Source organism: Poecilia latipinna, unplaced genomic scaffold (assembly GCF_001443285.1).
Source record: "Poecilia latipinna isolate Pla-1442-1.1 unplaced genomic scaffold, P_latipinna-1.0 Scaffold1474, whole genome shotgun sequence".
NCBI classification, from domain to species: Eukaryota; Metazoa; Chordata; class Actinopteri; order Cyprinodontiformes; family Poeciliidae; genus Poecilia; species Poecilia latipinna.
Genome location: NW_015114090.1, coordinates 154,903 through 170,040, shown reverse-complemented (window position 1 = coordinate 170,040; position 15,138 = coordinate 154,903). Strand labels below are relative to the sequence as shown.

The following is a 15,138-nucleotide window of genomic DNA, read 5'->3' as shown; positions in this document are numbered from 1 at the left end:
CTACTCACCCTTTACATGACATATATTTCTTATTGAAACAAATAATGTATAAAAAATGAAAACAAAAAAAAAAAAAAAAAAAAAAAAAAAAAAAAAAAGTAGAGCTGAGAAGATCTAAGCTCCCTACCACCTTCCCTTTCTTCCCCTCCTCTTCCTCCTTTTCTCTCTCGGGTTGCATGAGCTCCAACACAGAGCTAAACTGGAAGACCTTGGACTGGTATAGTAAACAGGAGAAAAGTTTCATTCTGCGTTGTGGCCACCATAAATTGTAGCATGTTTTTTTTTTTTTTTTTTTTTTTTTTTAATAAATTTTTTTTTATTTTTTCTAAAAAAAACCTGTGGCACATTTTTGTTCTGTTGCTACCGCTCCTCCAAAATGCACAGAATCATCCTGAGGTATTTTCATTTGATACAATTTGGCTTAGTGGATCCAATCAATCAAACAAATCAGTTAACAAAGGTGATTTCATGAGTTGTCTTTTTTTTTCTTCTTTTTTTCTAAAGTGTGCAATTTGTACAGCTTTATGCTACAAAAAGTTTGGCACGAGTGAACATGGAAGTATATACACACGTATGTCTCTTTATGCAAATATCAAAACATGTAAATAAACAATCAGATTAATCCCACCCCACCTCAAAAAAAATAAAATAAAAATGTTTTGGTTATCATTTCAAGCTTGCCCAAGATCTGCCATGCACAGATAACACTAAATCCCAACAGATGGATATGTGATGGATGAGTATAAAACAGTGGAGCCTCCTTGGATCCAGTAGCCCCGACTCACAACCCACCCACACAATGGTGCAAAGGAAAACAAGGGATCCATTAATAAAAAAAATCTTCTTCCTCAAGAGATCTGGATTACTCACAATGTGAGAACAGTTTCCTTTTAAGACTGCAGTGTTTAAAGGGCAAATATAATCAATATTTGTGAGCCATAAAATCTAGAATAGCCTTCTGAAATCTAAAGCATAATCATAATTTTAAAAGGACATTTTAATCACCAAAACGTCTTTTCAACCATGCCTCAGGTGGCATGTGTGTACCACTAGTGCCTTTTGATGCATATTCAACACATAACATGGGAGTGGCCTTCCAGGTGGTACAGCTGGTAGCACTGTTGCCTAGCAGGACCTGCATATTCTCCCGGACACTCAGAGTCCAAAAACACAAATCCTAGGTTAACTAGTCTCTAGAATAAGCTCAGGTTTGGAAATGTGTGCATGCATTATGGTTTGTCCTGTGTTGGCCTGTGATTGACTGGCTATCTGGTGTACCATGCTTCTCACCCAATAATTGCTGACCCGCCCCCTGCAACCATGCAAGGATAAACAGATAGAGACAATGGATGGATATGGGAAGTATATTCCCACCATGTAGTGGTCTCAGCTATGCCCAATCATGCTTAGTTTGGCTAATTTACAAAATTGACAGTACCTAATTGAGAACGTGTAAAAGAAGTACCATATGATAATGTATCAACAGGATAAACTTTGTCCAAAGAACAACTGGTATCCATAAACCCCACTCTGGTTACTTATCAAAAAGTGTCAAATAGTGTGTTTGAACGCATTGGCAACACAGAATAATGACGGAGTCAGCATTTTCGCCATTAAGATCATGTTGTAAACATTTTTGCCTGAAGTTTATGAAACAATTAAAATCTCCATTCAAGGGAAGGCACACCCCAAACCTGAGACAAGAGAACATATTTAAATGCTAGAGTTAGGAAAGAAATCTGTAAAACCACTAAGGCAGCCATAGCTCTTGTTAATGAGTATAAAGGTTTTTATGCAAGAACATGCTTTCTTCTAGTGATTTTTGCTTTTTTTTAATTGGTACTCTGTCACTAGTTAAATCAATAAACACCCGTGCCCGTCTTATTTTCATATTCAACTCATTTTTTAAATTAATTAATTTTTTTACCAGTCTGAGCCAAATGAATGCGGGAGCGTTTGACTGTAGTTGTAATCTAAATGCAAATCAGTATATTTACCTCCCTCTAATCCACCACCTACGCAACATTAGCGTCAAATGACACTTAAGGCTAAACAACAACTTGACAACTTCAAGAGTTGGAGCGGTCTAACAGATGGTATGCTTGGAGTAACGTCCTGACTTTTATCTTACTGTTGTGCATTGAAAACGTTCAGAGGGAACCATCGACTGTTTACGTAGAGAAAAAAATAACTTGAATTTCCATCTGAACGCTGCCAGTGTTTTCTTTTACAATTAGACTTATTGCGACTCTTGACTTTTTTTTTTCTCCCTATGATGAAACACAAATAGAATAGGTTTGCAGAGTACTTTTAACCCCCCCACATCTGTTAGCTCTCTAATCTAGTTCTCTCAGAAAACATTTTCCTGACTTCCTTCGTAGTCAGGAATAAAAAATAAAAAAAAACTCCAACCAACGTTTCAGCTGCAAACTTTGGTATCAATGCTTCTGAGTTCAGAAGAATCCCAATCGCATCTTCATTACTCTTTAGCAACTTTTGACCAACATTTTGTCTTTCACAATATTTTTGCATATTGCTCTATTTGTCATGGGAATGAATGGAACTATCATGACATGCACGGCTGAAAACGGATAAAAATGAATCCTTTTAAAAGTGATGATATATGCCCTTTAAATACTAATAGACTGTCAATCCTAGTTCAGCCAACCGAGAATAAACTTGACGTCAATCTAAAAAAACTAAAAGTGAATTGTTGTCGATCACACTATTTATGACATGTAAATGAAAGAAAGGAAGAAGGAAGGGATCATCAGAGCTTTTTTTTTTTTTTAGCTAAATATACCCTGTTTTTCAGTGGCAGAGTTATCAAAAGACAAAAAATTATCCCTGTGCTCACCACAGAAGAGGTGATAGCGGCGGACACAGATGTCATCTTTCCCCTCTTTGTTATATAATCTTTATTCTCTTCCACAATTACCTTTACAGGTTTATTATGTTTAAAGGTTAGAGATCAAAGTTTGTGTTGTACTACATCCACCGACCCAGCACCTCTAACTTTGCCCTTTTCAGAAACATGATAAATATGTGTCTGACTGAGTATTTGTGTGCATTTTCTCTTGTCTTGAAGGAAAAAAATAAAATAAACACATGCAAAACAACCTACTACTCCTGATGATTTTTTTTTTTTCAGTAAGCTATGCCTTTTTTTCAAATGCAAATGTGGGAGAGAGTTTCTTTTTAAACTAATTGCTATTGTGCTACCAAATAAGCAAACACTAAAATTCTACATAGATTTTTAAATTTTTATAGCTGAATAGAATAAAAAAGTAAGACTTTGCAATCATTTTATATGTGCAGTGCCAAGAATGAAATGCCCCTCTGCTGTCTAGAGTTTCTATTCTTGCCTTTTCTCTATACAAATCATTTTCTCAGTCTGCCTTCTTTCAGTTTGTAAACATTATTCCTACATTGCTCTCATCACTGTTGTGTCGCTGACGTGGTTTTTAAAAGCAGAAAACCAGTAACTGACAAAAACAGCCAGTTGATTACACTAATCTGTTCACTTTTTTTTTATTTTATCCTCTTTGTGTTTCTCCTTCACTCTCAGGTGTCGTCGTAGGTACGTTTGTTAGCGCAGCAAGTGGCAGACCATTGGCCTCGCTCACTATTCCACCTTTCCCTTCCCAAAATGCCTATAGGTCTAGTTCACCCATCTGGTTTCCTCTGTCAGGCCCATTCTCGTAGTGAGCTTGTCAGTGAAGGTGGAAAAGAAAAAAATGGTAAGAAGGAGGTCATTATAAGCCTTATCTCCTTTTCCACTGTTTCTTAATCCTCCTTAAAAAAAAAAAAAATCACTACCACCGTCAACGCCTGCACATTACTGCCACATAATACACTCTTCTTCTAACAGCAAAGTAGGAATTCTTCGATAAAGAAACCTAATACACCAATCCCAGAAATGGCACTATTATGTTCTCTTCCTCCATTTGGAAACCGTGCAGCAGAGTGCTGATCAAATATTAAACTGATTGGTACATGGGAGACAATGGGCAAATATGGTGATATAATCTGCAAAGAGAGTAAGAGCAATACAATTAGTCCCAAGTGGGCCAGAAGTTCTTTTTTTGAGCACAATGTCAAAGAGAAGAAAAATGGTCAGGTGGCTATGACATCCCTTAGTGGATAACATAGTTGATAAATTATAATACAAACCCAGAGAGGAGTTAGAGGGAGAGAAAACATTTCTTATATCAACTAAACATCTGACTCCAGGCTGGGGATTTTCTTATACACCCGTCTATTGCTGAACTGGGCTGAGTTTAGGACACCCCTTGAGGCTGGGTATGCACTAGTCTTATTGGCTGAGTAAGGCATCACATGCTCTTTATTATACATGTCATTAGCTATCCGCCCATCCCTTGAGCAGTATGAAGAGGTGGATTTAACAGAAGAGCGAAGATTGTTCGCATCATTGCGTGTTTTGATGGGAGCTGCTCCTAGGGCCAATGAAGGAGAACCTACTGCCAGCTGTTTGTAAATGTCAGAGGAGCTGCGCCCATGGACCAGTCTGCTGCTGGTGTCATCCCTCAACGAGTGGCTGAGGAAAGGGTTTTCCGAGCCATGGGTTGGGTACAGGGACTTGCTCCTCTTGCTCTCCTCAAGGTTATTGTTAAACAGCATTGATTTAGACCCAGTGCCAAAGAGTCTGCCGGAGTAAGGGCGCATCCCAAAGAGATTGGCATAGTGGGAGTCAGATGCTGAGTCCAAGAAGCGATCCTTCTCCTTGAGGCTGACGCTGCGTGCTGGTCGGCCCAGGTCTACATCCTTGGGCTTTTCGAGCATGATGTTGTCAAAGGAGTGCTGACGACTTAGCCTCAAGCGGTTTCTTTTTTGGACATGTGGCCCATCTGTCTGTGGCCAGTATAGACCAAACATTTCGTCTGGCTGCTGCTGCTCTTGGTGATGCATGGTGGGGCTAACCAAGGGATCACCAAGAAGCTGGTCCTCACTAATGTCATACAAATTGGCCGTGTGAAGGCATGCGTCACATCGATTGTATGGAGATCGCGTCCCAGATGCTGCGGCAGATCCTGTAGAGACGTAAGGCCCTCCTTGTTGGTAGCTAGAGGGTACTTTGGACAGGCAGGATCGGCAGTGTGTCTGTTTGTAGCGGTCAATGGATTCATGAGGGGACAGGGAGATATTTTTCTCTTTTAGGCTGTAGTGTTTCGAGTAAGCCGAGTCTGTCAGAAGATCTGAGTCCGTGTGATGCATAGGTGAGGAGTTCAGATGAATGATTGGCTGCTCACACTTTCTATAGTTATCACTGTGGTCAGAGTAAATTTCAGGGTAATCCAAATCATCTGTTCCAAGACCATGACTCTCGCGGTAGTGAACGGGATCTGAATGGAGGCTCATCTCCCTGTCGGAATCAATTGTGTAGATTTTCTCTCCTCCACCTCCTCCTCTCCCACTTTGGTTGGTTCCACCACTGACCTGCTTAGTTTTTAAGTAGGACAGCTCCACCTCACTGCAATCCCTAGGGTATTTTGACGTCACGGATCTTTTTTTTAAGTTGTCCTTGGGTTTCAGGTGCTTGTTGTTTTCTGGGTCCTTGTAGGTGGCTCCCCTGCTTGAACAGTCAGAGATGTCGGAGTGGGCCGTGTCTTCTGGGAGGTAGCGCTGCGTCTTCATGGATATTCGTGGATCTGGCATTAGCATGTCAGGCATCGGAGAAGGCCCCGGTGGCACAGAACGCAACGTGTCGGTTGACTTTTTCCACAGGGTTCGCTGAGACTTTGCATTTGTTTGGACCGTGTCAGCACTCACTGCTACCTCCACGGTATTTGGATTGGCATCATTCAGGGTCAGGGGATGCTGCCCGCCTTGAAAAATATAGTTGTTGAGGTGGTCTTTGTGGCGATTTGCAAGATAAGACTGAAGGTCACCGGTGTCCCCATAGATCATATCTTTGGGAGCGTAGCTTCTGTTGTCAGCATAAATGAAGTTGCCTTTCTCTGCCATCATGTCCATGATCATGGGACCAGCTGAGTGCATGAATTCTCGTTTAGGCGAGTTCATGCGGGAGCCACTGAGGTTAGACATGTTGGTCATCTGTTTCGCAGACTTAATGAGCTTAAGCATTTTGTCCTGGGGGCTGAAGTCAAGGTCTGTCTTCTTCTTCATGTCAATGTGAACTCCATGGATACAGCTCCAGATTCCCTGCATAATACACATTAATAAAGAAAAGATGAAGAAAATGAGCAAACAGAAAAGGGATAGGAGAAAATTAGGTTAAGAACATGTTAATATATATGTATATAGGAAATTATACCAATCTTTGTAAACACTCAGATGTGTCACAGTTTATAAAACCGGCAGTGGAACACTATTGCTCTATTAAATGCACACATTATTTGCTCTTCCTGGAAAAACAAAAAGGCAATTTGATATGGTTGATGGAAATAGGTTTTATTGAAAATATGACTAACCAACATATTTTCAAAGCGTGCCCTCACTTTGTTCTTAAAAGAAAAAAAAAACAAAAGAAAAAAAACTATTCTACCTGTGTTGTTTTGATGGACATTCTAGATTTTACTACAAATTCCATTTCTACTGCACAATGCACCCCAAACAATTTCATTTTTCTTTTGGAAATATATTTATATTTCCATATCTCCAATGACTTGGTCCATCATTTTGTAAGCTCAGCATTTACAAAATGATGTTTCAGACTGAAAAAAAAAGAAAAAAGAATCTCTCTCATAGTTAATGGAGTAGGTTACACTTCTTTATAGTGTATCAGCTGCATAATCAAGGAAGCTTTTTCAAAGGCGAAGGTGTAGTTAATACACAGTTGAGACCAGAATTATTCATAGCTATGGCAGATTCAGATTTAAGGTTATCTTCTAATTTTACCAACATTATTCTTCTGAATGTTTTGGAGTGACTCAGTCAGTGTCAATGTGAAAGAGAATATCTGGAGGGATCTAAAGATTACAGCGACGGGACAAAAATACATTTTCAAAATACACGTGGGAACATGTAAAAAGATGGGCATCAGTTACGAGATTGGTTTGATTTCTGTTCTACATTTTACCATAACTGTCTCAAAATGTATAAACATGTTTTTTTTTTTTGTAAATTCTTGATTTAAAGCGATTAAAAAAATAATAGCATAATTAGAAATTAACATGAAATTCTGGGATCTATGGACCTCTGGTTACTGTCGCTAACCAACATGCCAGCTTCAATATCTCTGGACCAATGGTACCTGGAACAGAAAATCTGTGTCGGTACGCAGTTTTCAGAAACATAAAAGTCTTTTGACTCATATGTAGGGCCTTTGAAAACTTTCACATTTTTCACATGGGGAGAATTGGTACTTTTATTTGAAGGTTGGATCAGTGAATGAAGACATAACACTAGCTTGCTAAGAGATCACTGTTGATAGATGTGTCCAAGGATATGCAAACAGTCCCACAGCAGTGGACTAACAGTAGTCAGTGTGTTCTTTTGTGCCACCAAATCTGCCCATAATACAAAAACACCCCTCTCCACAAAAGTGCTGTAAAACATCCACAATGACGCAAACTTTTTCGTTTTCCATTTTTACCTGCATTTCTGCTGGATTTGAAATATGCTACTAATTAGCACTCATGAGTAAGTTTTCATCCACAAAAAGTAGTCAACAAAACCCTCTACATGTTGTAATATCAGAGTTCTGCTTTAGACGTACTCATCAATAACCTTAGTTTTTTTTTTCTCCCTCTCTTTGTACATTTTGTGAAGAATGTCTGCATAATATAAGCAACAAAATGACATTTAAATCTGAATTATCATAAGTGGCAAGAAAAGGCATCTCCCTTAAAAAGTTTTATTTTTCCTTTAAGGTTTCACCGCCTCCTCACTAACTGCCAACGTTAACGTTTCCATACGGAGCAACACTGCTGCAAATAAAGTGCAAAGACACTGCAGTGCTTTTAGGCATGCACGTCCATGTCTTGTGTTCTAACACACAATGAGGAAAAACGCTGACCTTTCAGCAGAATGAGAGAGAATAAATTGATTAAGTGTGGGTTGCTGTGGTTTCATCCAAAAAACAGGCCGCAATTAGGGTCTATTTTTGTCGATAGTCAGGGCTGCCTCGTGATTCCCCCTCCCGCCTCCGTCCCCATCCTTGCATCTCATCCTGTTCTGCGAAGCTCTGCCTTCCCTCCTGTTTTAAAGTTAGTGCCTTAGTTTTGCACCAGTTTGTCTGTGGGGGGAAATAAAATAACCAAACCAGGCCTGTCTGACCCTGTTATGACTGAAGTAGTTCATTGTACCTTCTTCCTTGATCATTGAGGTATTATTACCTCCATATATTCACGTTTAGAGACTGAACTCCCTGTTCCTGCGAACCTTTGGCACATGCAACAACACATCATGTTGATTGAATCCTTACCCTGCTGATGGAGAAAAGAAGCCCTGGCCTGCCAGAGCAGACTCCGGTGAAGCAGTATCTCAGCCTCCAGTAGAAGAGATGCTCCGAGACGAAGGTGATGAGGGACAGTCCCATCGCCGTGGCCAGCATGTAGAAGACCCCCGCCATGTTGTCCACATCCAGCTGACTTGACATGACTTCGTTCTTCTCATTGTGACAGATTCCTGTCAGCCACTGGGCCTCCAGTTCTTCCATTTCACCTAAAAAACAAATGCAATGGAGTAAGACCATTCTATGGCCTCCAGGAATTTCCTACATCATTCAAACACCACAAGACTGAGGCCAATTTAAAGAGCCTTATTCCGGCACTTTTGCACTCGTAGTACTTGGTAAATAAGTTTTCCACTGCTGCTTTCGCCACCGTCTTACCACAAAAATACCAGCACTGGTATCATATCTGCACAAGGGTTTTTGCTTACAATCTGCAGGATTTCCCTACAGGCTTCTGCGCCTACATCATCAGTTTCAGCCTTCCTGTGGAGGAGCAAACAGCATCAGGACTTAAATCAGCTTATCAGCAACATGAGGGGACTTTCTGTACAGACATCTAAGCATCACCAGGTTGGATAGTCCAGTGCAATACTTCAGAGCTCTCTACACATGTTTCGGTCAATAAAGCCAGAGGGATTCATTGGATACAAAATGCTAACTCTGATCACGGTAAACTGATAATCTTGAGCTCATGGAACAGGAAGTTTTTTTTTATTATTTTTTTTATTTTAGTTGCACTAAAATATATTTTGTAATTGTATTATAAGCTCCTCATCCGTATTTTCCCTCATCATAACCGAGTACATTTATATAGCTTTTCTTAGGCAGCATCAGGAATAAATTGATTATTTATACTAGAATATGAAGCGTGCAAATTCCCTCGTATAAGCAACCAGGTTTTAGGTGTGTGCACTAATTCCTTCGTGGAAACTTTATGTCACGACAAGTTCAACCTATTCTGATCTCTGTGAAAATGAATTGAGTGTTTTGAGTCGGTGAGAGGTTTGAGGAAATGGGGATTGTTTCAACTATCAGCGTGTAGTGTAAATGAAAAAGGTTATTTGATCATAAATGGATGTTCTCTGTATATTTACTGATCTTTATTTATAATAGTTGAAAAAAAAAACAAGCAGCAGCTGCTTTAATACCTGTTTTAAATACTGAAAACATTTTTAATTTAGATGTAATACCCATGCATGTATGAAAAAAATGTGTTATTTCTTCAGATATTGTTTTACTAAATAATTGTACTCAAATTCTAAAACTGAACTTCTCACATTTTTATTAGTCCAAGATTATTGTATTTCATTAAAAGTTTATTTGAACCTTTTTACACGTTTTTGCCAACTTCCTCTTCCTGTATTTGAAAGCTAATTACTTTATTTTTCTATGATTGAAAAAAGTAATAACTCAATGAAAAAAAAAGAAAGAAAAGAAAACCAGCTACTTATGTTAAATTTTGTTTCTTGTTCTGAGCCTTTTGGCAAAGTATTGCACCTTTTATCAAATCAATCTTTTTTTTTTTTTTTTAAGAATAGCTTGAGCATCACCGATCCCAAAGCCTCCACAAACCTGGTCCGATAGTCCAAACGGAGCGTTTCTTTAGCGTTAAAGAAAGTTAAAAAAGTAACAAAGAGCTTATCTTTTCTCATTTCTCACTCTTGTGTACCATTTCTTCTGTCTCCCCTCCCACTCTGACTTCCTCTGTGACATTTGGCGCGTGGCTAATCCAATCTGTGTCATTCAGGGCCGGGTAACTAAGGCTGCTAGTGGGGAAAGACAAATATCATGGTGGTTCTCAGCTACATGTGTCTGACTGCAGACTTACTAACACGTCATTACCCCTCAACTTCAACGGAAGATCATTTATCTCTCTTAACATTTAAGAACACGCTAAAAGATAGAGCGAAGGGATACGTTTCCAGTCATATAACGCTCAGTAGAGAGATCAATCTTGATGTAATAAGAGGAATGTGGCAGTCACCTCTGGACTAAGACCAAAATTTGACCCAGATGTTTTTGGTTCAGATGAAAAAACAATTTACAAAACAGGTAAAAGAAAAAAAAAAGTAGCAAATGAAAATTCTATTATTTATTTTTATTTTTTTTTTTACAATGACAACACGAAAAGTACATGTTTCATATATGCATACAGGAAAACTTGTCAAAGATATGAAAAAGGTATATTTTGTATTAATTTTAGCAAAGCGTATTCAGTATGTTCATTGTATTTCTAAAAACTATATGGGTTTAAAAATGCCTGGATTGCTTATAAATACTAATGCCTATTACTTCATAGAGAATTAACTGTAAGTATATCTATATTTTATATAAGTGATGATTATGTATCATTAACCGTATGGAAGAGCATTAAAAGGTAAAGCTGCAGTGATAATGCAATGTAGAGTGCAGTACTGGTGGAAGAGAGGGGAAAAAAGACTCCATATAGTAGCAAACGTTCCCAAAAGTATCAATATGAGAAGAACAACATGAATCTATGTCTAGGAAATAAATGTTAAAACTGAATTCTCTTTTTTCCTTCCAGATGAGATATGAATTGATACCCAAATGAGTAAAGGCACATTTCAGGAAAGGTTTCCTGAAGGTTTTTCTCTCCACGGTTTTACTTCCCAGATGCTTTGTTGTCGACCTAGCTTGTTTTTTTTTTTGTGTGTGTGTGTGTGCGTCTCGACTCGGTGAATTACATCCCCTGATGCTGTGCTGGTTCTCCTCCAGCCTGAGTACCGCTGACGTAGGAGGTCACACATCTCAGAGTCAGAATGTGGCAGCATGACTTTGATATCATAGTTTTTGTGATACAAGAATGATCATATATGTTTTATATCGCATATAACCGTCATAAAGCTTTTACATCTTAAAACAGCTAGATTATTGTTTCTGAAACAGCTAGAAACATCTTTTTAGCTGTTTCAGTCTAGCTATGAAACAGCTAAGTTGCTTCATAGCTGTTATGGTTTGAAAGCCAAGGTCTACAACTCCAAACTGTCTAAAAATGTGTAGATAGGTCGGATGTTAAATTAACTGAGTCAATCCTGACTCACAAAAATCCCCAATTGGGTCTAAAGACATAATTTCTAACATGTGAACAGAGGAATTTCTCCTTCCACCAAACATTCCATTATCATAGAACAGTCGGCTTTGTTTGAGGTTATCCTTTATGGCAATCTACTTTGTTTTCATCAATTGCAAACCATAATCAGAAATGACAGAAGTAAACGCTTCATATCTCTGTGTATGTAACATATTTTATATATATATATATATATATATATATATATATATATATATATATATATATATATATATATATATATATATATATATACAAAACTCTTTCACTTTTTGAATTGAATTACCGAAACAAAAACTTTTCAGGGATATTCTAATTCACCTATGAACCTTCATATTCTGCCTGCATCATTAATGCTTTAAGAACAGAGTGTTTCTCAACATCACTGAGTGACATTTAACATGTTCATATTAAAAACTCTTGACAACATGCAGGGGTATTACTTTATCTTCTTAACAAATAGCAGGAGAACAAATTTGTTACACGATCAGATAATTGCTTAAGAAGAGAGAAAACATGAAATGGCTGTTTTCTTGTCTTTTCTTTTTTCTTTTTTTTGCAATTAGTTTTAATTTAAGCTTTTGGATCCTTTAAGATAATGAATATTCTTTCTGCCTGTGGAACGTCGCGTGTTCACCTCCGGTATCTGGTCAAGCAGCATCTGCCAAGATACAGAGGCCCCTTCATCGATCACAGACCTGGCCTCCCCTCCCTCTTCTCCTTGTCCTTTTCTCGCCACGTTCTTTTCGTGCCCCATCTCTGACCATCGCACGCGCGCTGCCACTTCCCCGAAGGTGTCATCACTTTTTCACCCCGTCCGTTTACCCTCTTTATCTCTTTTTACCTTAACTCTATAATTTATCCCTCCTCTCCCGCTCGCTCTCACTTTCTTTGTTGTTCACCTTTATCCTTACCTTTGCGACTGGCACAGACACACAACAAATGGAGAAACACTGAAATTATCAGTGTGACACAGACTTGAAGTACTCTCAGTTAAAATCTGCAAAGGATGGCTGCTTGAAAATTAAAAAAAAAGAGACAGTGTGACATTGATACAGAGAAGAAGCAAACCAGGCAAAACAAAAACAGTGGGACCTATTTTTGTTCAAATGATCTCTCGAGTTTAACAGGTGAAGCTCTGACAGACTCAGTTACAGGTAAGCAGCTGAAATGCATTTCCAAGCTCGTGTTTGATAATATTCAAACCTACAAACCGCCTTTCTTATGAATTGTAAATTTGGTTTTCTTTACGTAAAAATTAATCCATGATACATTTTAGAAGCATCATCTCACATTACATTGAGTACATTTTTTCACTGGGTAATACATGATCCTAATGCATTAGGTTCATTGCAGATGCAGCAAAAGAAGAAAAAAAAATGAGATGGACGAATATGATTGTCAAAAAATATATTTTGAGATTTTTATATCACATATTTTCAAGAAAAAAAGTTGATCTCTGACAGAAAAAAAAGAAAATTTTCCATTATTAAAGGCATAAACATTTCAACTGATATAGTCATATATCAACTGAAATGTATATCTTCCATATCATACAAGGAGAAGGATAAGAGCTTCCTTGAGGAAGACAAAATACTAATGGATTTTTTTGGCACCACTGAAGAAATGTACTTAAGTTCTAGGTTGGATATTTCTACATTTTGTAGTGTGAGATAATGTTACGACAATAAAATATCTTTGCTTTAATTTTTTACACATCTTAGTCAGTGTTGAGGATGATGTACACAAACACACAAACATAAAATACATATTATCATCTACTGAACATACAAAGATTTTGAGTGTTATTTAATTAAATTTTTCTTTAGAAAGACAAATTGTCATTTTTTTTTCTCCCTGTTGTCTCAAAAATACACTGCTAGTCATTTTTATCCATGTGCATTCTTTACAATTCAGGTAAAGCACATTGTTTGAATTGGTTTTCGCAATGTGAGTAGCATTATCCACTTGGAAATTAAGAAACGCTGTGTGCAAGTGTGTGTGCGTGCGTGTGTGTGAGTTTCTCACCATCCCCGATGATGGCCAAGATGGCCAGATCCACCTGTCGCTTCCAGAAGGAACCTTTCTGCAGAGCAATGCCATAACCAGTGGTAGCAAATATGTACCTGAATACACAATCACATAACAGAAACCCACAAGTCAAAATATGTGATTTCTCCAGAGTGTCACCATATTAAAGGATGTTTAAGGGACAAAGCAAGGATAATGGGACATAAAAATAAATGAATAGCATTTCCAGTTGAAACAGTAAGTGAGGTAATAACAGTGCATATCAGCGTATTTCACTTGAATTTAGGTAATAGACCAACACAAATTTGTCCTTAATTGTGGAGGGAAAGCTAATGGATAAATTCTTTTACAATTTCATTCATTAAAAAAATAAATAAAATAAATCCAGCCAGCTTAATTTGTATGAAGGTTACAAACAGGTGGGCTCTACTTACAAATCTGGGGATGTGTGAATTTGAGGTATCAAGTTCAGAGGACTAACAACAACTGAACCTCAGGGTACGCTCAAGAGCTACAATCCTGCAACTACTAGATGCTCCTTTTAAAACACACCTGAATCGAATAGATGGCTCATCACCAGGCCTCTGAAGAGCTGAATGACAAGCTGTTGACTGAATTCAGGTGTGCTGGTGCAGGAATGCATCCAAAAGCTGCAGGACAATATATATAGCTCTGGAGGACGGCCTGAGGTTCACCCCTGATGTAGCTTGTGTAATCAGCTCAGTGTGCAGTGTTAGCCTTTCCAGTAAATATAAATTAATATCAACAATAAATTGTATTGGTGGTGCAAATTTTGTTGTGTTGTTTTTGGAAACAGAAACGTCCTGTGGATTCAACATCTGATCAGGCATAGATTAGCAAAACCACGGCAAAAGGGAATCCCTTTCTTTTCAAACAGATTTTAGACACGTTCCCAAAATATCAGCTTCTTTTACCGTCACTGCGTGACTCACTGTCCCAAAAATAAGCTACACCGGATCCGCTGCGCCTGAGCTGGGCAACGCCACAGAGCCTTTTCTCTATCAATCGTTTGGATAAATGGCTATCCGTTACTTAAGAACTGTAGCTTTATTTACCCGCTGCCGATGGTCACAAGCTTACACCCTTCATCTCTCCCAGCCATGTAGTTCAACACTGCAGCGTCATAAATGAAGGCATCCAGTTTGCTGTATGGGGACAACAGAACAGAGAACAATGAAAGAATAGAGATTTTGAAAAAGGAGGTCTTTCACGTTTTTTCTTTTTTTGTGTAAAGAATGAGTAAGAAGTGCACAGGAGGAGACAGAAGGCAAAGCAGCACTGCCTTATTTTTCAAAGCGTGTTGGTTGCAGATCAATTGTGAAGTGTTAAATCATCTCCAATAGGCCTGCAATCCAAGCGTATCCAAACACAAAGGACACAGAGGGGATTGATGGTTCAATACGAAACGCTTCATTGATGATAGGCCCTTGGAGGCGCAGGGGGATTCTGAACAAACTTCAGAACCTCACAAACATTTACACTGTCCTTTCCTCGAACCACACAGAGACTCGTAAACAAGTCAAAGAGGAAAAAAAAAATAAATAAAATAAAAGATCCA

The 15,138-nt window shown here is 38.3% G+C and overlaps 1 protein-coding gene across 2 annotated transcripts in view; it reads right to left on the bottom strand.

The window, feature by feature from the left end:
• Positions 1–491: 491 nt before the first annotated feature.
• grin2aa (glutamate receptor, ionotropic, N-methyl D-aspartate 2A, a) overlaps positions 492–15,138 on the bottom strand; it is a 163,411-nt gene continuing 148,764 nt past the window's right edge. The window contains exons 11-15 of one of the 2 annotated variants that reach the window (XR_001428077.1): positions 14,636–14,725; positions 13,557–13,654; positions 8,408–8,646; positions 2,069–6,183; positions 492–2,001 (exon numbers count right to left, since the gene is read on the bottom strand). Coding sequence is in view for 1 of the 2 variants with exons in the window: in XM_015057598.1 (XP_014913084.1) it covers positions 4,216–6,183; positions 8,408–8,646; positions 13,557–13,654; positions 14,636–14,725 (2,395 nt within the window). In the remaining variant the exon portion in view is untranslated. Of the gene's footprint in view, positions 6,184–8,407; positions 8,647–13,556; positions 13,655–14,635; positions 14,726–15,138 lie in introns of both variants that reach the window. The other variant, XM_015057598.1, reaches the window with a different exon arrangement.